Genomic DNA, 25,611 nt, shown 5'->3' on the forward strand with positions numbered 1-25,611 from the left:
CCGCCAAAAACAGTCAATGTGACCTTTTTTTTTAGTGTTTTCTATTTTTATGTATAGAAGTTGTTTCTTGTTGTTGTAACCGACTTGCGTGAAAAAACTGCTCTGCCTGTAAATGGAGGCCCTGAGCCTCCCCGTGGCGCCTGGCAAGAGACGTCTTACTGACCATTATTAAGTAAACCTAAAGATTGATAAAAACGTCGAAGATAAAGGGTGAGACGTCAGCAGAAGCTTGTGTGACGGTATTCATAATATATCACAATATATCACCAATACCCAAGGTTGTGACGTCACAATCTGGCATTAGGGGCAGCATGTCAATACCGGGATATTCTCAACAGACCTTGCAGGCAGGCAGGCAGGCAGGCAGGCAGGAGGATATATATTTGATGGTGTTGTCCTCAACACGCAGCTGTGCGAGTGGACGCTGGTTATCATGATGGGAGTTACAGGAAGCAGCATTATTGACAACACTGAAGTAGACAGCTTAATTATTTCCGACTCCCTTTCTTCACTACGAGCAATAAACAGTTTGCAATCAAGTAATAACGTGCTTGTCTCAGAAGACATAGATATATAAGCATACTTAGCAAGAGTGTAAATATAAAAATGTTGTGGATCCCTTCTCACATTGGCCTGCAAGGAACATGACAAAGTTGACGCCCTTGCTAAGGCTGCAGTAAATAAAGACAGTATTGAACGGAATCTTGAGTTATCAAATAGGTCCCTTAAAAGTGTCATTAGACGAGAACTCCTGGATGGATTTGAAGAAAGTAGAACAGTGCAAACTGGAACTAGCAGGTCCATTGTTCATCACAATGAAATGTGTGAAGTAAAACATGTGTATGGGGCAAGTAACAAAGTCAGTAGACTAACAGATGTTGTCACAGCTCGTATAAGACTTGGCTACAAGTATCTCTGGCAGTTCGGCTTGTATAAGTATCTAGATGAAGTAAAGTGTAAAGTGTGTGGACAAAGACAGGGACACACACACTCGAACACTATATCTTGGATTGTAGTAAAATTGAGCCATTTAGAGATAAATCTAAACTCACGTTGTATGATATAGTTACTATCTTATTACTAAGGATAAAATATCTGAAATCCTTGCACTGTATCCATATTTCGCTTCCAGTAGATAAACGACATATGAGATTACGAAACCAGTAGTGTATTGTGAAGACTAATAATAAACAGCAGCTACCCTATGACTTTGTAATATCTCAGTTGTTTAAACTATTATGTATTAGCGATAAGACCTACCATTAATATATAATGACTTACTGTAAATATATAGCTTTTAAAATAGAACATTCTCTGTAACTAGCTGACATTGTATCTATAAGGTGTGAAGGATAGAGGAAATTGTTTATGTAATAATCTAAGATGAGGTCTGATAAAGACCTTTTGTGCCCTCTGTAATGCTTTTTGCGCTACCGCTCACAGGATGGGTATGGGGTGCACAACAAACTAGCTGCCTTTGGCGGCAACAATAAAAAATCAAAGGGAGGAGCAGGGTAGGCGGTAGCTCCAGGATGTAATATGGTCACTAACATCAGGCACGTTGTTTGATATATATATATATATATATATATATATATATATATATATATATATATATATATATGCGAACAAGCCTGAATGGTCCCCAGGACTATATGCAACTGAAAACACACCCCAGAAGTGACTCGAACCCATACTGCCAGGAGCACTCTGCAACTGGTGTGCAGGACCCCTTAACTACTCGACCATCACGACCGGACAAAAGATGATGGTAGCCGAGGCTAATTCCCCATCATCCCGCCGGCACTCTGATGGTAATCTTGGGCATGGTATTTTATCAAATCACCTCATTATAATATATGTTTACAGGTTGCCTCCGAGCCTAGAATGCAAGTTCTGCTCGATGCTTTTGCTACTAGAGCTGAGGAATGTGGCCTCCTTATCTCTGTACAGAAAACTCGTGCCCTCATTTCGTGTGGTATTCCACCACCCAATTATAATATAGACGGGCGAGCACTTGAGAACTGCGAGTCTTACAGATACCTTGGTGTCCCCATTAACGACCCTGGGTACCTTTCTTCTCTCGAGACTCTGGGAGAGATTAAAGCCCTTACGGGTCCTTGTTGGTGTCAATCATGGAATTAACTTGAGACTTGCTAGAATGTTTTATGTATCATTTATACGCTCTGTGATTGACTACAATGCTCTACATCTCACACTGTATACTGACAAAGAGCTGAAATCTCTTGAAACCTTGCAAAATGAAGCTATGCGTCTCATCCTTGGGGCTCCAAAGTTAACGAGAATAGTTAATATAAGAGCAGAGTTTAAATTACCTACCATAAGTGAGAGAATTTTGTCTATTAGCACAGTTTTCGGCGTGAAGGCATTGAGTAGATCTAGACAACACATGAAGTTTCAAGCTAAACTTTCTAATATGCTGCACTCACCTGAGGTCTATAGAAGAAGAACGAAATTTGATTATGTATTTTGGTTCTACAAGGTAGTCAACTCCACCAAAATATTAAATATGTACCCAACTCAATTAATGATTAATCAACCAATTACTCCGTGGGATAACTGGGATCTATCAGTTGATTTTGTAAATGCGCCCAAGAAAGATAGTGTGCACTCTACATTATTGAAACAGTTAACACTGAAAAGCATCACTGAGAGTACTCAGAGTATGGGTAACGATGTGTATCAGTGCTATACCGACGGCTCTAGAAGAAGGTGGACGATGTACCGGATGCGCATGTAATATATTTGAACAATCTTCTCTCGTACATACAGCAATGAAGCGCGTCAATGATTGGGCAAGTACACCTCAAACCGAACTTGCAGGCATATACCTTGCCAGTGAATTTTTAAAAGACAAAGGCAGGGAACTTATATACTGTGACTCGCAGAGTGCACTCCTGGCATTGAACGCACATAGTAGTGACACCCAGAAAATAGTCAGTGATATTCGAATGAATGTTTTAGCTGCTAAAGAAAACAGATTTGAAATTAAATTCCTATGCATACCATCACATGTTGGCATCTCAAGGCATGACACTGTTGATATGCTTGCAAAGACAGCCTGTAGAAAACCAGTGGTAGAAATTGATATGGGTGTTTCATTAGCAGTGACAAAGAGAATACTTAAATATCTAATGAAAATCTCACCGACCTAACAAATTCACAAGACCTGAAAATTGTAGCATTAAATATTATGATAGATATCGTGAGGAGACATTCACATATGGGACTAATAGAACAAGAACCCGGCAATGTGATGTTATAGTGGCCAGAATACGCCTGGGATATAGACGTATCAGGCAGCTTTCTCAAAACCCAAATGTCGCGTACACAATGTGTCAACTTTGTGAAAGAGAAAACATGCACTCTCTTGAACATTATATTGTAGAATGTCCCATACCGACTGACTTTCGCCCTCATGGGCTAAGGTATGCTGAACTTTGTAATTACTATATGAGTACTGGAACACTTGATGATATATTGGACTTGTACCCAAGATTGACCATGTAATGTATCAATTATACAATGTATGTATGTGATGTAACTATATAACCTGAGCTTGTAAAAGCACCTTAATCACCTTCAGTGATTAAGTGCTTAATTGCACACTAGTTTCTCTATCAGCTATCTCACCCAGTCAGAGTAAAAGAGACAAATGTATGTGAATGCACGTGTGTTTATATATGTATATATAACTGAAAACTCACACCCCAGAAGTGACTCGAACCCATACTCCCAGGAGCAACGCAACTGGTACGTACAAGACGCCTTAATCCACTTGACCATCACGACCGGACATAATGAGTTGATAGCCGAGGCTATTTGAACCACCCCACCGCCGGCACTCGGATAGTAATCTTGGGCATAGCATTTTACCAAATCACCTCATTCTTTGGGGCACACGTGAGGAACACAAATGCGAACAAGCCTGAATGGTCCCCAGGACAATATGCAACTGAAAACTCACACCCCAGAAGTGACTCGAACCCATACTCCCAGGAGCAACGCAACTGGTATGTACAAGACGCCTTAATCCACTTGACCATCACGACCGGACATAATGAGGTGATAGCCGAGGCTATTTGAACCACCCCACCGCCGGCACTCGGATAGTAATCTTGGGCATAGCATTTTACCAAATCACCTCATTCTTTGGGGCACACGTGCCCCAAAGTATCACCTCATTATGTCCGGTCGTGATGGTCAAGTGGATTAAGGCGTCTTGTACATACCAGTTGCGTTGCTCCTGGGAGTATGGGTTCGAGTCACTTCTGGGGTGTGAGTTTTCAGTTGCATATTGTCCTGGGGACCATTCAGGCTTGTTCGCATTTGTGTTCCTCACGTGTGCCCCAAAGAATGAGGTGATTTGGTAAAATGCTATGCCCAAGATTACTATCCGAGTGCCGGCGGTGGGGTGGTTCAAATAGCCTCGGCTATCACCTCATTATGTCCGGTCGTGATGGTCAAGTGGATTAAGGCGTCTTGTACATACCAGTTGCGTTGCTCCTGGGAGTATGGGTTCGAGTCACTTCTGGGGTGTGAGTTTTCAGTTGCATATTGTCCTGGGGACCATTCAGGCTTGTTCGCATTTGTGTTCCTCACGTGTGCCCCAAAGAATGGGGTGATTTGGTAAAATGCTATGCCCAAGATTACTATCCGAGTGCCGGCGGTGGGGTGGTTCAAATAGCCTCGGCTATCACCTCATTATGTCCGGTCGTGATGGTCAAGTGGATTAAGGCGTCTTGTACATACCAGTTGCGTTGCTCCTGGGAGTATGGGTTCGAGTCACTTCTGGGGTGTGAGTTTTCAGTTGCATATTGTCCTGGGGACCATTCAGGCTTGTTCGCATTTGTGTTCCTCACGTGTGCCCCAAAGAATGAGGTGATTTGGTAAAATGCTATGCCCAAGATTACTATCCGAGTGCCGGCGGTGGGGTGGTTCAAATAGCCTCGGCTATCACCTCATTATGTCCGGTCGTGATGGTCAAGTGGATTAAGGCGTCTTGTACATACCAGTTGCGTTGCTCCTGGGAGTATGGGTTCGAGTCACTTCTGGGGTGTGAGTTTTCAGTTGCATATTGTCCTGGGGACCATTCAGGCTTGTTCACATTTGTGTTCCTCACGTGTGCCCCAAAGAATGAGGTGATTTGGTAAAATGCTATGCCCAAGATTACTATCCGAGTGCCGGCGGTGGGGTGGTTCAAATAGCCTCGGCTATCACCTCATTATGTCCGGTCGTGATGGTCAAGTGGATTAAGGCGTCTTGTACATACCAGTTGCGTTGCTCCTGGGAGTATGGGTTCGAGTCACTTCTGGGGTGTGAGTTTTCAGTTGCATATTGTCCTGGGGACCATTCAGGCTTGTTCGCATATGTATTTATGTATATGTACGTATATGTGTGTGTGTATGTATATGTATGTGTATAAAGTATATATGGAAGCTGATCAGAATTACATTTCACCTTTGTAAATGCACATTAATGACACTATGTAAAAGACACATCGAACACTTTATGTAGGACATACGTAAATCTGTGTATCTATGTATTTACGTATGTAGGTTAGCTTAGCATTTTAAAAGCACCGAATCACCTTCTGTGGTTGATTGTTCAATAAACTCCTGAACTATATGTTTAACACTTCTCTAACCCTGTCCATGGAGGACAGACGAAAATGTATATATGCTGGTTAACATTGTAAATGTGTGGCCACGTCTGTGGTAGAAAATAATAATAATAAAAAAAAAATCATTCTTTGAGGCACACGTGAGGAACACAAATGCGAACAAGCCTGAATGGTCCCCAGGCATATATGCAACTGAAAACTCACACCCCAGAAGTAACTCGAACCCATACTCCCAGGAGCAACGCAACTGGATGGTCGAGCGGAGAGGCTTGCTGGACCAGACAACCAACGATTCGTCAAGGAACTCAACGCACTGTACCTAGCCAATGGCCTGAACCTCATCATCGCCCCGGACGCGAGTCTCACTACCTCCACTACCACTCCGGAGACTATCACCAGGACGACCACGAGGTCGACCTCACCACACACTCCAGAACCACCCATGACCCGGGCGGCACAAATAGAGGTATTTCCCTCCCCAGCTCCCAACACTCCTACCATCACCATCTCAGCAGCTGCACTAGCAGGCGTGCTGTCTACAAATACTAACAGCACCACCAATGTTCCTGAGATAGCTTTTACTACTAATCCACGACACCTGAACCAACCTCTGACTCCGACACGAAAGTCAAAATCACCAACTACAGTTGTTACGGACTCTTCAGACGAGGAAATCTTAGTAGGAGCTCCACCGCCACAGCACAAATTCGACACCTATTCGATACAGAACTTCCTCATGGAGGCCACCTCACCAAACGACAGCATGGCTCAGCCAAAGTCTCAGGCAAAGAAAAAGCGGAAGACCTAGAGGTCAACACAAACCCACCAACTGTTACAGCCAGCCCTCCGAGGCTGAAATCCACCAAGAAGACCCCCATCCATCCCCAGATCTCCAGTATCAGCTATTCATACAGACAATGGCTCCAATGAGTCTCCACTTGCGGGCTCACCATAGCCCGTGCTACTTGGAACTTTTTGTTCTGAATAACTGAATCTAAAACAACAACAACGATGGGGTAGAAGTTACAGCTCCGCTCCTGTGCCAGGTAAGTCCACTATCATAGGCTAAACATAGCCCGTACTACTTGGAACTTTTGTTCCCAGTAGCTGAATCTATAACAACAACAACAACAACAACAACAATGGGGTATTTAATGGGGTAGTAAATTAAGAGTGTGACATGTTAGCAGTTTATGTTGCCAACATGCTGCCTGAAACGCTATGCGTGCTAGTGGCTTTATAAGACGGTCAAACTTCAAGTCTCTGTACTCTCATAAACCCAATGTACCTTCATGTATATAAATAAATAAATAAATAAATAAATAAATAAATAAATAAGTTCTTCTGGTTGCTTCCGTTCCTGTTGCAGGGTCATTCGGTCCTGCTTCTGCATTGGCCCGGGTGAAGTTACTTCAAGACCCAGGGTCAAGCAGAAGCAGGACCGAAGGACCCCTGTAACAGGAACGGAAGCGACCAGAAGAACATAAACTACCAACATATTACACTCTTAATTTACTATCCCATTATATGGGACTTCATTAATACCCCATGTATGTCATTCATCCATGTCACCTACCACCCCACCATTAGAGAATATAATCAGGTGCTCTCACAGAAGAATTTGTCTTTGAGAATGTGAGGTATCACGTTAGTGTGATCTCTGTGTGATGATGATGTAAGGGCGAAGAGGGAGAACGGCCTAGTGACATAGCTCGGGTGCAGGGGGGGGGGGGGGGTTGTGTAAAAGCCTGGTTTGTGCCTCGGAGAGGCTACGGGATCCAGTAAGTTCAGTAGAACTTCGGTTTCAACCCTTTTACCCTGTCGTAGCTCAGTCGATTAAGGCAGTGTCTGGGATGCTCCCGGACACAGGTTCGAATCCTCGTCACGGCCCTTGTGGATTTGTTCATTTGATGCATCACGTTAGTGTGATCTCTGTGTGTGATGGTTGAACAGATGGACGGATATATAGAAGGATAGATGGATAGATTAATATGATACCAAACCACACATTAGAAATTAAAAAAACGACGACGTTTAAGTCTGTCTTTGACCGTCATCAAGTTGTGTTATAGAAGAGAGGAAGGTACAGGCAAATACCTTCTCTCTCCTCTCTGTCCTCTCTCTCTCTCTCTCTCACTTTCTCTCTCTCTCTCTCTCTCTCTCTCTCTCTCTCTCTCTCTCTCTCTCTCTCTTTCTCTCTCTCTCTCTCTCTCTCTCTCTCTCTCTCTCTCTCTCTCTCTCTCTCTCTCTCTCTCTCTCTCATCATCATATACTGCCTTCCCCTACTCCTCCATCACTCTCCCGGAGCTAGTAACGGTGCATGATTACAGGTATCCCAGTATTGATTGTGGATGGATGTACCATTATGGTTGTGAGCCATGACTACAGCCATCCTCTACCACGCGCCCACACTCACACGCTACACTCCTCTACTGTACTGTACACTGATGTACACATTCCACCCCTGTACTGTACAATATAGTGAAGACGCACACACACGCACGTACGCACGCGCACACACACACAGCGGCAGAGCTATGAAGGGACTGAACCTGACGACGTTAGGAAAAAGAAGAGAGTGGGGAGATATGATAGCAACATATACAATACTTAATAGAGAATTAAGTGGAATTAGACGAAATGTTCAAACGGAATACCTACGGAATATGGGGACATAGGTGGAAGATGGACACTCAGATGAGTCATAGAGATGTTAGAAAGCTTTCCATTAGCGTGAGAGTAGTGGGAAAATGGAATGAACTAAAACAGCAGGTTGTGGAAGTAAATACCATTCATAGTTTTAAAACAAGGTACGATAGGGAAGGACAGGAGTCATTGTTTTAAACATCCGGCGGCCAAAAAGGCGGGATCCAAGAGCTAGCACCTCAATCCTGCAGGCACAAATAGTAAATACAAGCATGCATGCACACAAAATATACACTGTTAAAAGCAGATGTGCCAAAGCAAAAATAGCTGATCGGAAGGCATTGCACCATACGGTCAGGAGTTGAGGAGGAACCCTAGAGCTGAACCTCGACGGTGAAACTGTTAGGCAAGTACTGACAGTTAAATCACCTGCAGTGGTCCGAACATGTGCATTATTACTCAATGCACATGTTCGGCTGCATTAAAAAAAATGAGTATCTGGTATTCATTAATCTTATGAAACCACATCTGCTTTGTGGTTTCAGTGTGAGTACACCAAACTCGCTCACGCTAACTTAGTCTCACTTTGTTCTGACGTCCAACTGCCCAAAAAATGTGATTGAGAAAAGGCGTTTTTTAACTAGGCTATTGGAGAACCGACCGAATGTCTGCAAAAGTTTTACTATTTTACCCTATGAGCTATACTTTGTGGGAAGTATCTAGTGTTGATAAACCTCAAGAAATTTTGGACTGATTAAGTTTACGTTCAAAAGTGAACGTAATTTACGTTCAAATTCTTTCTCAAAGTCTAACGAACGCATTTATGTGAAAGATATCTGAAAACAGAATAAATTATTTACAATTTTCAGAAACGAAAGGATTGAAGTTATAAATATACACATATGATTAGACGAATGAGATATTTATGCTAATATTTTTAAGCTCCAGTATAAGAGAACGAGGCATTAATAACTGACGAAGTATCCTAACAATGCGCAAACTATACGACAGAGCCTACCTTCACCCAGACTAGACGAATAGATGAAATAACCTAACTACACACACACCAGCCAGACGACAGAGCTAACTATCCACAAACTATCCCACAGAACAGCATTGGAAGATTACGTGCGAGATTATGACGACACAATATATAGTAGAGAGACGTGCATCCAGGAGCCGTGCGTCTCCGGTTGAGCCGATAGATTGACAGACCGGCTCAATGTCTAGATATATCTCATTATTGTTGTCGTCAGAGGCCAGTAAATATTCTAATGCAATACACTTTTAAATTGACGTTCTGAAGGTTGGCTGGTGACCCCAGAGACAGTCAGGTCGCACACAGGGATACTGTGCCTCATACATAGCTTTATCTACCTTTCACATACATGTATGAAGTATATTGGTGTATACTGGCAGCAGGTTTTCTTGTATGCATGTCTCTGAATATGACAGCATATTCCGTATTTACTATTTTCTGATTTAGGGCTTCTGTCCCTCTTACTAATGCTCTTGCATCAGGGTTCAGCTGGAAGAGTTCACCAAAAGTCATGTTTTTTTAGGTGTTGGTTTTAGCTTTTCTTCACTTAAAAACAACATGACTTTTGGTGAACTCCTCTTCCAGCTGAACCCTGATGCAAGAGCATTAGTATGAAGTATATGTGTACATGTGTGTGCACACACAGAACAAATATACAGTCATACACACCAGGTCAAATTTACAGTCATACACACCAGGTCAAATATCCAGGGTCATACACACCAGGTCAAATATACAGGGTCATACACAACAGGTCGTATACACAGGGTCATACACAACAGGTCGTATACACAGGTCGTTTCCAACATTTTTGAACTCGCGGCCCTATTTTGTATTACTCAAAGACCTGCGACCCGCAGTCTAACTTTCCTAAATTAAAAGAAAATCACCTAATCGGGATACTCACTTGATAATTCTCGATGATTCAGGTATATTAGTACTGTACTCAGAATTTAGGTTCCGCGACCCACCGGTTGGGAACCACTGGATTAGTGTGTCCCATGCAGGCGCATTCTTATTTCTCAAGTTTTCTCTGATGAAATTTTTTAAGTTAAAAAATAACTCATATTAAAAACTGCAAGCAATGTAATAATAAAACCATAAAAGCATGCGCTTTATGACGCGCAGTTTGCGTGAAGGTTTTCTCCTCCCGATGAGAGCACTATAAAAGCATCTGAAATATTTCCAAGCTAAGTTTTCGACAGCAACATATTACAATAATTTCTTACCACAGACAAAATAACAACAAACAACTGACAATAAAATAGTTGTACCACTGTGGACCGTGTTAATACCTGCCTCCTGTGTTACTACACATTCTATAGGTTTCATTACAATTTTTATTATGTACGAAAGAACTATTACTATTGATTTGTCATAATACTAAGCAACAAACTGTTAGCAATATGTCATGTGTTTGATAGGAAAGAAATCACAGACTCAAAGGCTTGAAATCACTAAACGTCCATTAGACCAGGATTAAGCTGTGCCATTGTAGCAACCTGTGACAGATTGCTATCAGGGACTAATCTCTCAACCCTTGAGCAAGAACTCGGTCATGATCTTACACACTACATTATTGAATGTCCAGTGTTTAGACCCTTCCGATTGGCCGGGGTGAGGTACCTGGAGCTTTGTAATTACTTTATTCACTCTCGTGTTTTAGTATTCAGAGAATATGATACCGCATCCAAATTTTGTAAGCTCAGGCTACTGATCACATATGTCCCTGTATGACTGCGAGATGGCGATTTCTTAGCATGTGATGGCTGGTTCTTGACACATACTATGCAGCCCTTCAGAAAGTGTAGGGTGGCTGCTTAAATACAGGTGTACCTACTCATAATTAACAAATGTGCACTGGAGCCAAGAATGGCTAACACTTGATGAGCGTTCCTCGGATGCCGCAATACTTAATATCAGTAATAAATCACAACAAAATGTAATGATCAATATAGTTTTAAAGAGACGATAAACTTAGTGTTATTAAGGCAGAAATAAAATGGGGAGCCTATCTATAACAGTTGATTCACAGGACTGTTCCATTACAATCACTTACCTTCTTACAGCAAAGAATCGTAGTTTATTACAAGATCATACTATTAACCTTAATTACATATCATATGAAGAATTGTACAAGTTGGAGAGGGTACTTACCATCGGTGGGGTGTGAGTGCAGTCGGTGGCAGACATCCTCCACCGTACCGAACTGTTCTCGTAGACGCTGTAGGCCGTCAGCGCCCCTGGCGTCCATGAGCTGCCGCAGCTGCTCCTTTGACACGCCATACTTGCTGCCTGCCACATTCTGTGTCATGTCTATACTCTTCCTGTACATAAGTTCACCTAAGCCATGCCAGTACTTCTTGGGACGTGCTTGACGTCTCCTGGCCTCACTCCTCTCCCTCCTCGCCTTCCCCTCACACCTATTTCACTTCCGCTGAACAACTTCTTTTGATTGTGCAAAAGTTCAAGGACTGCTATTCCACTGCTCGTGTGTAGACCTTCACTCTCGCCGATAGCATACACGCTAATTCAAGACCCGGGGTGAGATTCAAATTAAATTCATTGTTGAAATAATACTGATGCTATTTGATTCTCCAAGAGAAGTAGAAGTTTAGGCTAAGGTTTAATTAACTATGGTCGTTAAAGCACCGAGATTCAATTATTGAGGGTGAGCAACCAACTGGCTGGACTGGGAGGTTCCTGTTCATATAATTGTCTATGAATGGTGATAAGTCTGGGTAAACAACACTAATAATATAAACCCCGATAACTTGCTTCTTCACGTGCCCCAGATGACCACCTCCGTCGTCACGGCTCAACAACAAGTGTCAAAATGTTCGGTTTGTTCCTTCTCTACAGACTACCTTATTTGATTTACGAACTATCAATTTATCCTAATAAATTTTTGACTATACTTTTTGACAATAATTATTGAACATATCTTCACCGGTAATTGGTTATAATGCTTTGTAGAGATAAATGTCAGTTACTGGATCGTGTTAAACATTTTTTAACTTTCAATCCACAAATCCACAACTCAATGCCAGTGCGTATGTGGGGGCAGTTTAAGAGTACGTGATGTACACGTGGGCGTTCACTATAGGCAAAATGTTCTGGCGAGTACTGGTACAATAGACTGGCTGGTCACGGCCTGCGGGCGTGGGTGAAGACAGAGGCGGTGTCGGCGGCCAAAGGTGACATGTAAGTGATTCCATCTCCTGAAAATGCAGAGAAAATGCGTATATTAATGTATCTTATGAATTGGAGTCTAAAATGCAGTGCTCAGTGATATATATATATATATATATATATATATATATATATATATATATATATATATATATATATATATATATATATATATATATTATATATATTGGTGTATACTGGCAGCAGGTTTTCTTTTAAACATGTCTCATTGAATATGACCGCATATTCAGTATTTACTATCTTCTGGTTTAGGGCTTCTATCCCTCTATTTTCCTAGCATCAGGGCTTAGCTGAAAGAGGAGTTCTCCAAAACTCATTTTCGTTATTCCAAGGTGAAGAAAAAAGTAATTTTTCTTCACCTTATTTAAAGGTGAAAAAATATAAAATTATTAATATAAATATTTTCGGTAAAATTAATCAATTGAAAATTTACGAACAGAAAAATAGTGACAAGTATAACTCATTCGTATTACTTGTTAATAATAATTTTGGAACTACTGGAACATTATTTTGACTTGTAATCTTTACCCAACACAAATATATCAACCCATCACCAGGCGATGCTCGTCCAACCAGCGACCATTCCCAAAGATGCATTCATAAATCTCAATATACTATGTAATCAAAAACTGTATTTTTTAAGATTACATTAATATTATTATATTTTATAATTATAGGCATGGCTAGATCTAAGTTATATGAGACTAGATGTTTTGGTTCTGCTGTCAATTATTTGTAAACACAGTACATGGGCAGCTCATCCTCTGGCTATGCTTGTTCAAGCTGGGGCCGATCCCAAAGGAGCGTTTATGTAACCAACAACGACATTTCTTTGAATACAACGTAATATTAATATATAATAAGACTATATTACAAGGGCCAAAATAGGTTAGATCAAGTGTTTTAGTTCTGTTGACGATTATTAGTATTTGTAGTAAGTGGGGGAGGGGGGGGGGAGTAGCCCGTCCTCAGGCCAGGTTCGTTATAACGGCGGCCGTCCCCCCCCACCCTAACCCGACGTATTCATCAAGTTTAATGTATTATTAAAAATTGTTTTTTTCTCATATATACGTTAATATTATAATATGTTAATTTTTTATGTACAGTTAGGTTAGGTTAGGTGTTTAGGTTCTGTTGGCTCAAATCAAGGTTCAAATTTGTATTTGAAGTACGTGGGTGAAACATTTATAGCAACCCGTCCCCAGACCAAGTCCATTCCATCCCAGCCCGTCCCCAGACAAAGACCCAAAAGTGAGTCCATGCACCGTCACCGTCTTCGCCAAACCCCTTGTTTATATATGAAAAACGATAATCGCCAACAGAATATAAACACCTAACCTAACCCATGCCAATATATGGACAATATGCTAATATATTATAATATTAATTTATATTTGAGGAAATTCCCGTTTTGAATGTACAGCATGTAAAAAAAATTGAATGTGGGCGTCTGTGGGGTCGACCGCTGGATGTAATGGACTGAGTCGAGGACGGGTTGCAACAGCCCGTCTTCGAGCCCGGGCAAGCGTTTCTTGCCCGGAACGCTATGCGTACTAGTGGCTTTAGGTATTGTATGTACTACCTCTATCTATAAATCCAACATTATGTTTGTAACTAATCTTCTATGTATGTACTTTTACCTGAATAAACATTTGGCTTGATTTGAACCCGTCCGATGCCTCCTCCAATACCCATGACCTTGAGGGCCCGAGGCGTAAACATGTATTGCTCAACTTCTTTTTCATGCACTTCCACCATTCTGACTTCGACTTATTGAGCTCCTGATAGCGAGAGTCACACCACGAAGCAATTATATTCGGAATATGTTCTGAAGTTCCTTCAACTTTTTTAAATACTTCAACATTCTCATATTCCTCGTAGACGCAGAGAGAGAGAGAAAGAGAGAGAAAGAGAGAAAGAGAGAGAAAGAGAGAAAGAGAGAAAGAGAGAGAGAGAGAGAGAGAGAGAGAGAGAGAGAGAGAGAGAGAGAGAGAGAGAGAGAGAGAGAGAGAGAGAGAGAGAGAGAGAGAGAGAGAGAGAGAGAGAGTGTGTGTGTGTGTGTGTGTACTCACCTATTTGTACTCACCTATTTGTGCTTGCAGGATCGAGCATTGACTCTTGGATCCCGCCTTTCCAGCTATCGGTTGTTTACAGCAATGACTCCTGTCCCATTTCCCTATCATACCTAGTTTTAAAAGTATGAATAGTATTTGCTTCCACAACCTGTTCCCCAAGTGCATTCCATTTTTCCACTACTCTCACGCTAAAAGAAAACTTCCTAACATCTCTGTGACTCATCTGAGTTTCCAGTTTCCACCCATGTCCCCTCGTTCTGTTATTATTACGTGTGAACATTTCATCTATTTCCACTTTGTCAATTCCCCTGAGTATTTTATATGTCCCTATCATATCTCCTCTCTCCCTTCTTTTCTCTAGTGTCGTAAGGTTCAGTTCCTTCAGCCGCTCTTCATATCCCATCCCTCGTAACTCTGGGACAAGCCTCGTTGCAAACCTCTGAACCTTCTCCAGTTTCTTCAGGTGGGGGCTCCATGATGGCGCGGCATACTCTAAGACGGGTCTCACGTAGGCAGTGTAAAGCGCCCTAAAAGCCTCCTCATTTAGGTTTCTGAATGAAGTTCTAATTTTCGCCAGTGTAGAGTACGCTGCTGTCGTTATCCTATTTATATGTGCCTCAGGAGTTAGATTAGGTGTCACATCCACTCCCAGGTCTCTTTCTCGAATCGTTACAGGTAGGCTGTTCCCCTTCATTGTGTACTGTCCCTTTGGTCTCCTGTCACCTGATCCCATTTCCATAACTTTACATTTACTGGTGTGTGTGTGTGTGTGTGTGTGTGTGTGTGTGTGTGTGTGTGTGTGTGTGTGTGTGTGTGTGTGTGTGTAACCGTCTTCTCAACAAAAAGGTCGCGTTTTTACCTTATGGTAACCAGCGTTATAAATGCAACCTTCCATGAAGAGTAACGGCTAACAAATATCTACGTTTCTTTACATCGGACTCGATAGGTTAGGTGGGTTGCTTGGGTACGTACGTTTCTGGTTAGGTGGGTTGCTTGGGTACGTACGTTTCTGGTTAGGTTAGGAGGTTGAATTTTTTACCGAGTGGCTAATCAAGAGAACGGGCTGGAGAGCTCTGGCATCACTGATGTACTCGTAAATACCGTAAAGTCTGCGAACTACCCTGGCCAATCCATAGTACAGACAGGCTAGTTTATGATACAGTCTGGTCAATACTAACCAGCTGAGTCTTGCTTTCCACATCTACATCAACTATAAATTATATAAATAAAGGCATCAATTCAAGTACTGTAACAAATACAGTCGGATACATATGACTACCCTCTGGGCGCCTGACAACTGAGTGGACAGCGCTTCGGATTCGTAGCCCGGAGGTTCCGGGTTCGATCCCCGGTGGAGGCGGAGACAAATGGGCAGAATGTTTCTATCACCCTGATGCCCCTGTTACCTAGCAGTAAGTAGGTACCTGGGAGTTAGACAGCTGCTACGAGCTGCTTCCTGGGCGGTGTGTAACAAAAAGGAGGCCTGGTCGAGGACCGGGCCGCGGGGACGGTAAGCCCCGAAATCACCTCATGATAACCCTGTAATTCTGTATTTACTGTTAGGTATGTAGCCTATAGAGGAAAATAACGGCTGGTACACCGGACCAAATGGGAGGTTTTCTGGTACACTAGACAAAATGAGCTGGTTCATCGGGCAAGCTGTCAGCTGGTTCATTGGACAAGCTGTCAGCTGGTTCATTGGACAAGCTGTCAGCTGGTTCATTGGACAAAATGGTAGGTATCCTGGTACACTGAACAAAGTTGCAGCTATCCTGGCACTGTCGACAAAATGTCTGTCCTAGACAAAATGTCTATCTTGGTACACTGGACAAAATGGTAGTTATATTGGTACATTAGGTAAAATACAAAGTGATAGCTATCCCGATGAACTAGACAAAATGGCAGCTATCCTGGTACGGTGCACAAAATGACAGCTATCATAGAACACTGGACAAAATAGCAGCTATCATGGTACATTAGATAAGTGGCAGCTATCACAGAACACTGGACAAAATAGCAGATATCCTGGTACAATAGATAAATGGCAGCTATCTCGCAACAGTGGAGTGACTGGCAGGTATCCTTGTTCCGTGGACAGAATGGCAGCTATCCTGGTACACTGAAGAAAAAACACTAACTACCCTGGTACATTCGACAACAGTTACGAGACTTCATGCAGAAATAATTTTAACGTCAGTTGTATTATATCAAATCAAACTTACTGCTGGCATCTCCGCCATGACTAAATATCAATGTTACATCATTGTTATTATTGAAATTGCAACCAATACAAATGTATCGGGAGAATTACACAATTTACAACACAAATGTAGGTTTACTCTTTTGCATATCAGTTATTCAGTAACGTCAAGATGACGTCACATCCCTTCTACTATCAGAAATTTGTTGCTGCTTATAATGTACCAATTTACAAGCAATTCTTTTCACTCGTGTATTAAGTTTTAATTCTAAAAATTTTGAGTGTTGATACCTGGCGTTTGGTCCAACTCAAAAACTTTTGCAAAACCTGTTTAGAGAACAGCCTACATAATTTTAAAACTTATTCTGTTTCATTTGAATCCGTTATTACGAGTTTTATTTAAATGTGATGGTTTAATGAAACCTAAATTTTCCTACGCCTAGTATAGTACATATATATACTAAATAAAGCTTAAGCTTACACATATTGGCCCTAGGGTTGTGTATTTAGGCCTAGGGCAATCTGGGTTAGGCTGAATGTTGGTGGTTAGGAAGGAGGCTGATGGTTAGGCTGTTTCAGTTTTTGTTGTGCCTTTTTGTATATCAGTAGTACAAAACGTGAACATTTGGGAGAACAAGAGTCATCTTCTGTACAGTGCTTTCATGATAACCATAGGTACTGTTATCTGTGGTAGATGGCTTGTCGTTCTGTAGCACAGTGACCATATATGTACACGATAGTTCAGATGAGATCTTACGTGTGAGGTCTTGTGAAGTTTTGAGGTACTATGAAGTCTTTAGTTCTTACTTGAAGGGTTTTACATGAGAAGTCTTACTTGAGATGGCTTATTTGATCAATCTTACTTGAAGGTCCTTACTTGTGAGATCATATTTGAAAGATCTTACTTGCGAGATCTTAGTGCCACAAGATAAAACTATAGACCGAGTGTGTAGTGTATCACCAGGGCTACAAGACATTGATTTGATTTTGATTGTTGCCGCCGAAGGCGGCTAGTTTATTGTGCACCCCATACTCATCCTGTGAGCGGTAGCGCAAAAGCATTACAGAGGGCACAAAAGGTCTTTATCAGACCTCATCTTAGATTATTACATAAACAATTTCTTCAATCCTTCACACCTTATAGATACAATGTCAGCTAGTTACAGAGAAAGTGCTATTACAAGAGCTACATATTTACAGTAAGTCATCATACATTAATGGTAGGTCTTGTCGTTAATACATAATAGTATGGCCAATGGGGATATTACAGAGTCATAGGGTAGCTTCTGTTTATTATTAGTCCTCACAATACACTACTTGTTTCTGAATCTCATATGTCGTTCATCTACTGGAAGCAAAATGTGGGTACAGTGCAAGGATTTCAGGTAATTTATCCATGGTAATAAGATAGGTCGCCATATCATACAGAGTGAGCTTAGACTTATCTCTAAAAGGCTCAATTTTACTACAATCCAAGATATAGTGTTCGAGTGTGTGTCCCTGCCTATGTCCACACACTTTACACTTTACTTCATCTAGATCCCTATACAAGCCGAACTGCCAGAGATACTTGTAGCCAAGTCTTATACGAGCTGTGACAACATCTGTTAGTCTACTGACTTTGTTACTTGCCCCATACACATGTTTTACTTCACACATTTCATTGTGATGAACAATGGACCTACTAGTTCCAGTTTGCACTGTTCTACTTTCTTCAAATCCATCCAGGAGTTCTCGTCTAATGACACTTTTAAGGGACCTATTTGATAACTCAAGATTCCATTCAATACTGTCTTTATTTACTGCAGCCTTAGCAAGGGCATGTAGCCAAGTATCCTGACAATTATTCTCCGCATTGATTACTAGATGTTTACAAAATTATATTAATCAACGTTGAACTGCATTTCACAGTTCTTTATCAAGATTTTAAGCTCACTAAAGTCTCTTTACAGTTCCCCAGAGCGTTCCTTTGAATTTATAATAAGCCCTATTGAAACGTCGTCTGCATATTTGCTTATATCGATATTTACTCAAATGTCGACTCTGAGAAGATTTATTCCGATGGTTGCGTTATTGCTTCAATGTTTACGTTAATGTGAGTGGAAGACCTAATCCAGCAGGTCTGACTGCGTCCATGTTTACGTTAATGGGAGTGGAAGACCTAATTCAGCAGGTCTGACTGCGTTCATATTTACGTTAATGAGAGTGAAAGACCTGATTCAGCAGGCCTGACTGCGTTCATGTTTACGTTAATGAGAGTGAAAGACCTGATTCAGCAGGCCTGACTACGTTCATGTTTACGTTAATGAATGAAAAACCTGATTCAGCTGGTCTGACGGCGTTCATGTTTACGTTAATGAGAGTGAAAGACCTGATTCAGCAGGTCTGACTGCGTCCATGTTTACGTTAATGTGAGTGGAAGACCTAATCCAGCAGGTCTGACAATTCGCGCGAATTTCAACACTGTTGGTGTGTTATTTAGTAATAACTGAGCCACTCAGGTTCAACAATTGACGCGCATTATAACTCATAACTGACCATGTCATTTAGTAATAACTGTAGATATGTAGATGAGGAGCAGGGCGGGTGATCGATGTGGCCGCCTTCTGCAGCTGGGAGCTGTTTAACAGGGCCTGGCTCCTCTCCATCATTTTACCTGTATTAACCTTAGGGGCGCCACCGTCTGTACTCAGCCCATCCTCTCCAGTTGCCACTAAAGACAGAAAATGGTGTACTAAAACACCCAAACCTGACCTAACTTAACCGAGCGACCGCAAGCATAGAAAACGAGAATGTTTGCGAGCCGCTATGATTTACTGCACATCATATTTTGTCCGGTGAGGAATTTGACGTTAAAATATGATGTGTTATTCGAGAGGACATGTTGCAATAGCGGCCTCGATGGGGATAGGAAACTTGTCTAAATATTTAGTATTTATCCCCCAACATTTTCTCACTTGTCGTCAGCCACTCTGTCACCCACTCCACTTCAGTATCAAAGTCTCAGTCTCTAAGGCTGACACGGGATATAGTCAACTAGGAAATACTGGAGCCACCTGGATCAAACATAGGACACTGGGGTCAAATGAGACACACTGGGGGTCATCTGACACTGGGGGTCATCTGAGACATACTGGGGTCATCTGAGACACAGTAGGGGTCAACTGTCACACAGTGGGGGTTCATCTGAGACACAGTAGGGGTCAACTGTCACACAGTGGGGGTTCATCTGAGACACAGTGGGGTCATCAGAGACACAATGGGGTCATCTGAGACACAGTGGGGTCATCAGAGACACAATGGGGTCATCTGAGACACAGTGGGGTCATCTGAGACACAGTGGGGTCATCAGAGACACAAGGGGGTCATCTGAGACACAGTGGGGTCATCTGAGACACAGTGGGGTCATCTGAGACACAGTGGGGTCATCTGAGACACAGTGGGGTCATCTGAGACACAGTGGGGTCATCAGAGACACAATGGGGTCATCTGAGACACAGTGGGGTCATCAGAGACACAATGGGGTCATCTGAGACACAATGGGGTCATCTGAGACACACTGGGGTCATCTGAGACACACTGGGGTCATCTGAGACACACTGGGGTCACATGTCATACATTGCTCTCACATTTCTGCAATTATTGTATGATAATTCTCATAATCGTACATGATATACTGCGTTAAACTCCCTGTTAAGCAAAAATACCAGCTCTTGTACAGACATATATTGATATGCAACTAAATAAAGCGAGATTACAAGGAGTCCTGTGAGCAATATTACCTACAATGTATCTCACAAAAAGTTCAGATCTAATTTAGATTAGGAGAGAGTGAGTGTGTGAGGTCCGGGAGCAGTAGCCGACACCACGGATCCTACAGTACCAAGGCAAATTATGTCTACATATTCTTGAGAATTCCTAGTGTATTCCGAGAATGATAAATCAGTCTAAGACCCGAGTTAACCTGGACTTTACTTCCACTTTACAGGAGTCACTGTCGCGGGGTAAACATTGAATGCTTACCGGGTGTGATTATTATTTTGTAGACCAAATTACAACGCATGTCAAGAAATATATTTCCACTCTTGGTGAAAGATGTTTCGCGACGAATGACCACCTTACTGGTACTAGGTATGACGGACTTCACAGAACAGGTAATTCAATGTCGACCCGTCTCTCATGGCCGCCAGACCCACTACTCCAATATTAACCCCCACCCCCCACCATCCCCACAATCCCCCCATCACTCACCGTCACCCCCCCCCCCACCCCCGACCAATCCAAAGCCGCCTCCCCCCCCCTTCCCGCGACTAGGAAGTGTATACTAGGACACTAGGAGGTGGGGAGGGGGGTCGATCTCAACCTGGAGGTATACAGTACTTTTTTTTGGGGGGGGGGGTAAAGAGGAAGGAGAGGCATAGGTGAAGGGAAGTATAGAAGTGGGAAATACAGTGAGAGGTATGAAAGCAGGCGAGCTGTCCGCCTTGCTGACACGATGTGTGGGTGTTGGCAGCTAAGCTAAGCTGGCTCCCTCTTGTCAGGGAGCTGTGAGTGTGTGAGAGGTTATACAGTGCTGTGGGTCGACCAGCCCGTCCTCTCAGTGTACCTCATTGTGTACGATATGGTCCCCAGTGTACACAGTACTGCAGCACTTCACATACCAGGATACCAAGAGGTACAAACACTGCAGCTGACTACAACATACAAGGACTGTAGTTGACTACAACACACAAGGACTGCAGCTGACTACAACATACAAGGACTGCAGCTGACTACAACACACAAGGACTGCAGCTGACTACAACATACAAGGACTGCAGCTAACTACAACACACAAGGACTGTAGTTGACTACAACATACAAGGACTGTAGTTGACTACAACATACAAGGACTGCAGCTAACTACAACACACAAGGACTGTAGTTGACTACAACACACAAGGACTGCAGCTAACTACAACATACAAGGACTGTAGTTGACTACAACATACAAGGACTGTAGTTGACTACAACATACAAGGACTGTAGTTGACTACAACATACAAGGACTGTAGTTAACTACAACACACAAGGACTGCAGCTAACTACAACACACAAGGACTGTAGTTAACTACAACACACAAGGACTGTAGTTAACTACAACACACAAGGACTGTAGTTAACTACAACACACAAGGACTGCAGCTGACTACAACATACAAGGACTGTAGTTGACTACAACATACAAGGACTGTAGTTGACTACAACATACAAGGACTGTAGTTGACTACAACATACAAGGACTGTAGTTGACTACAACACACAAGGACTGCAGCTAACTACAACACACAAGGACTGCAGCTAACTACAACACACAAGGACTGTAGTTGACTACAACATACAAGGACTGTAGTTGACTACAACATACAAGGACTGTAGTTAACTACAACACACAAGGACTGCAGCTAACTACAACACACAAGGACTGTAGTTAACTACAACACACAAGGACTGTAGTTAACTACAACACACAAGGACTGTAGTTAACTACAACACACAAGGACTGCAGCTGACTACAACATACAAGGACTGTAGTTGACTACAACACACAAGGACTGCAGCTGACTACAACACACAAGGACTGTAGTTGACTACAACACACAAGGACTGTAGTTGACTACAACACACAAGGACTGTAGTTGACTACAACACACAAGGACTGTAGTTGACTACAACACACAAGGACTGTAGTTAACTACAACACACAAGGACTGTAGTTGACTACAACACACAAGGACTGTAGTTAACTACAACACACAAGGACTGCAGCTGACTACAACACCACGTTGTAGTCAAAGCGTAGATAACTAAAATGCCAAATTTTGATCATTATATATTTAAAATCGATAACAATAATCATAAATCTCTAAGAGACAACATCGTTAACTTAACCTAAGCCGTCTTATCCTGCGGAAAGGGAAATGAACTATCAGGAGAAAGCGCTAAGCCATTACGACTACATAGCACTTGGAAGGAGTCGGGATAAGGATTTGGGATGGGACGGGGGGAAGGAATGGTGCCCAACCACTTGGACGATCGGGGATTGAACGCCGACCCACATGAAGCGAGACCGTCGCTATACCGTCCAGCCCAAGTCTTATCCTGGGGATTCCTCATGTACGTAAATTGTAAAAATCGTCTATGGGTTAATCACAACATAGAAAGCTTTTTCTTAATAGAAATACCTCCCCCCCCCCCAAAAAAAAAATGTCAAGAGAGAATCCGAATTTCAAATCAAGAGCATAATAATATTGGAACGAAGAAAACTGCAAAATCTCTGCAAGTACAATCAAGGTAGACCCCGTGTTCACGTCCCAACCACTCGCAGTTGTGTGTGAGGGGAGAAAGTTGACGTGTGCCACCGGTCAGGGGAGCAGTGCTTCACAGGGATGAGCCTAGAGTAGAGAAGTAGGGCTGTCAATAGTGAGGGGAGGGCAGGGCCTTGACACTGCCCCCCGCCTGCCCTAGCTCAGCCCCGCCTCCCCTCACCATCACTCTCACCCTTATGACCCGTTTAGAACCTATGGTGCCCTTATTCCACTGTGGAGTCGAAACATACCAGTTTCATGGCACCATAGTGACGTGCCTGTCATTATCATACCCTAGTGACATTTATTCCATGTCTCCATGAACAGTTAGTCCACCGCCTCCTTGACCTGTATTATCTTTCCTGAAATGTCTATCAAATATGACATTTCATATTTGTATTCGCATACTTAGGTATATCCGCATTTATGTAGCTGCCCTAGACTACATAGTGGGTGTTAAGACCAGTACGTGATGCTACAAATCCCCATCTTGCAGAAAGGTTAATTATACAGGGACATGTGATCCCTGCAATGGTGAACTGTGGGTGCATTTTGAGGATATCCTTAACAACACGAGAGTGGAAAAGTAATTACAGGTACTGGAGATAGCTCATACCGGCAGGTGTGGAGGGTGTAGTGACAGGACAGTCAATAATGTGATGTGTGAGATCATGACCCAGTTTCTCCTCACAGAGCTTACACATGGAGCGACCAGGGTTGCCTGATCCGTCACTCGCAGCCACATGCAACAGGTAACGGCAGCACCTGCAACAGGTAACGGCAGCACATGCAACAGGTAACGGCAGCACATGCAACAGGTAACGGCAGCACATGCAACAGGTAACGGCAGCACATGCAACAGGTAACGGCAGCACATGCAACAGGTAACGGCAGCACATGCAACAGGTAACGGCAGCACATGCAACAGGTAACGGCAGCACATGCAACAGGTAACGGCAGCACAACCTGATCCTCACAATCACTGTCGCACTGCCTACTGGATCTTCTGTCCTGATCACATATATATATAAGCATCAATCCTAAACAAATCACAGCTTTTTCAACAAGTATTTTTAGGTGTTTGAGAGTCTATAATTTGTCTGCTGTCTGATCTGAGTGTTTGGGGCAATATGGTCTTAACGACAGAGATGGAGAGCCCTTGGCCTAGTTCAACTTAATACCCTTCACCACCTATCCCTCTGGCGGGTCGCGGTTAGATGGGTTGCTTGGGTTCGTACCTTTCTGGTTAGTTTAGTCCATTGTATTTTGTACGCTGTGGACAAATCAAGAGAATGAGCGGCGCGGCGAACGTGTTGTTCATGGAAACTGATAAACATGAGCAGCTCATGAATCGAACTTAAATGGCTAGCCTACTTACGACTCGTAGCGCCGATAGCATGCTGACAACATGCTGAGACTACCAGATGATGTGGGCTAAAGATGAGTGGAAGAACAAGGGTGGAGGGGAGGAGGAGGCCAACTAGCAGCTGGAGGAACATCCCTGGCGTCTTACACCGAGGGCTGGCACGCACCTACGACTCCCAACAATCTTCACCCTTACGGACGTCACTTAACCTTGCCTTATCCCGAAATGAGTGCGTCTTGCAAAGGAAACTGAAGCATGAAGTGCCGTTATGCGATTAACTTTAATTAAGAGCTTCTATTATCATAATTGGCTGTTTCGTTAGATGATGGCGTGTTGGGGAGGCATCAGCGTCTGTGCTGGCGGCAGTTATCTTCCCAATTTCTAAAGTTGTGATATATGACCTCAAAAATGTATTCAACTAGGTTACTAGGTCAACGAACCTTAGCATTCAGAGAGCCTTGACCAGCGCTGTGTTGTGGCGTCTGTCCTTCACAGACAGTTACCGATGAGACAGTACACACAAGCAAACCAACGCAATCATTAGAAGAAAAGAAAGCGAAAATGGGGAAGAGTTACAGAGAATGAAAAGGAAATGTGTGAAACACTAAACGAACAGTTCCAAAGTGTGTCTGTGCAAAATTGAGTTTTCAGAGAACCAAATTTTCAATAGACTTTCAGAGTACAATACGAATTTCAGAGAATAACAGAGAATACATAGTGGTGTCTCGAGACCAAGAGGCAAAGGTGCTCGAGGAGCTAGGAAGAAACAAAGCAGTTGATCCAGATAGATTCACCTTGGGTTGTCAGAGAAGACGCATCTGAGCTGAGCATTCAACTTCAATTGATTTTTCAGGCATCTTTGTGTACAGGAGTCTTGGCAGATATATGGAAAAAGGCAAACATAGTTTCAACGTACGAAAATGGTAGCAGAAAATACCCTCTTCATTGTAGACAAGTGTGGTAGTAAAACCATTAGAACAAATTATTAAAACTAAATGGGTAGAACACCCAGAGAGAAATGATATAATAACAGACAGGCAGTATGGTTTTCGAACAGGAAGATCCTATGTGACAAATCTAT

At 42.6% G+C, this 25,611-nt stretch overlaps 1 protein-coding gene across 1 annotated transcript in view; it reads right to left on the minus strand.

Moving 5' to 3' along the window:
• Positions 1-25,611, minus strand: part of LOC138349794 (plasma membrane calcium-transporting ATPase 2-like) — a gene marked incomplete at its 3' end in the record, with an annotated part of 100,769 nt that overhangs the window by 56,693 nt on the left and 18,465 nt on the right. The window contains 1 exon segment of the mRNA XM_069310738.1: positions 11,487-12,550. Within this exon segment, the coding sequence (XP_069166839.1) occupies positions 11,487-11,664 (178 nt within the window).

The sequence above is a fragment of the Procambarus clarkii genome, chromosome 68, assembly GCF_040958095.1.
Source record: "Procambarus clarkii isolate CNS0578487 chromosome 68, FALCON_Pclarkii_2.0, whole genome shotgun sequence".
NCBI lineage: Eukaryota > Metazoa > Arthropoda > Malacostraca > Decapoda > Cambaridae > Procambarus > Procambarus clarkii.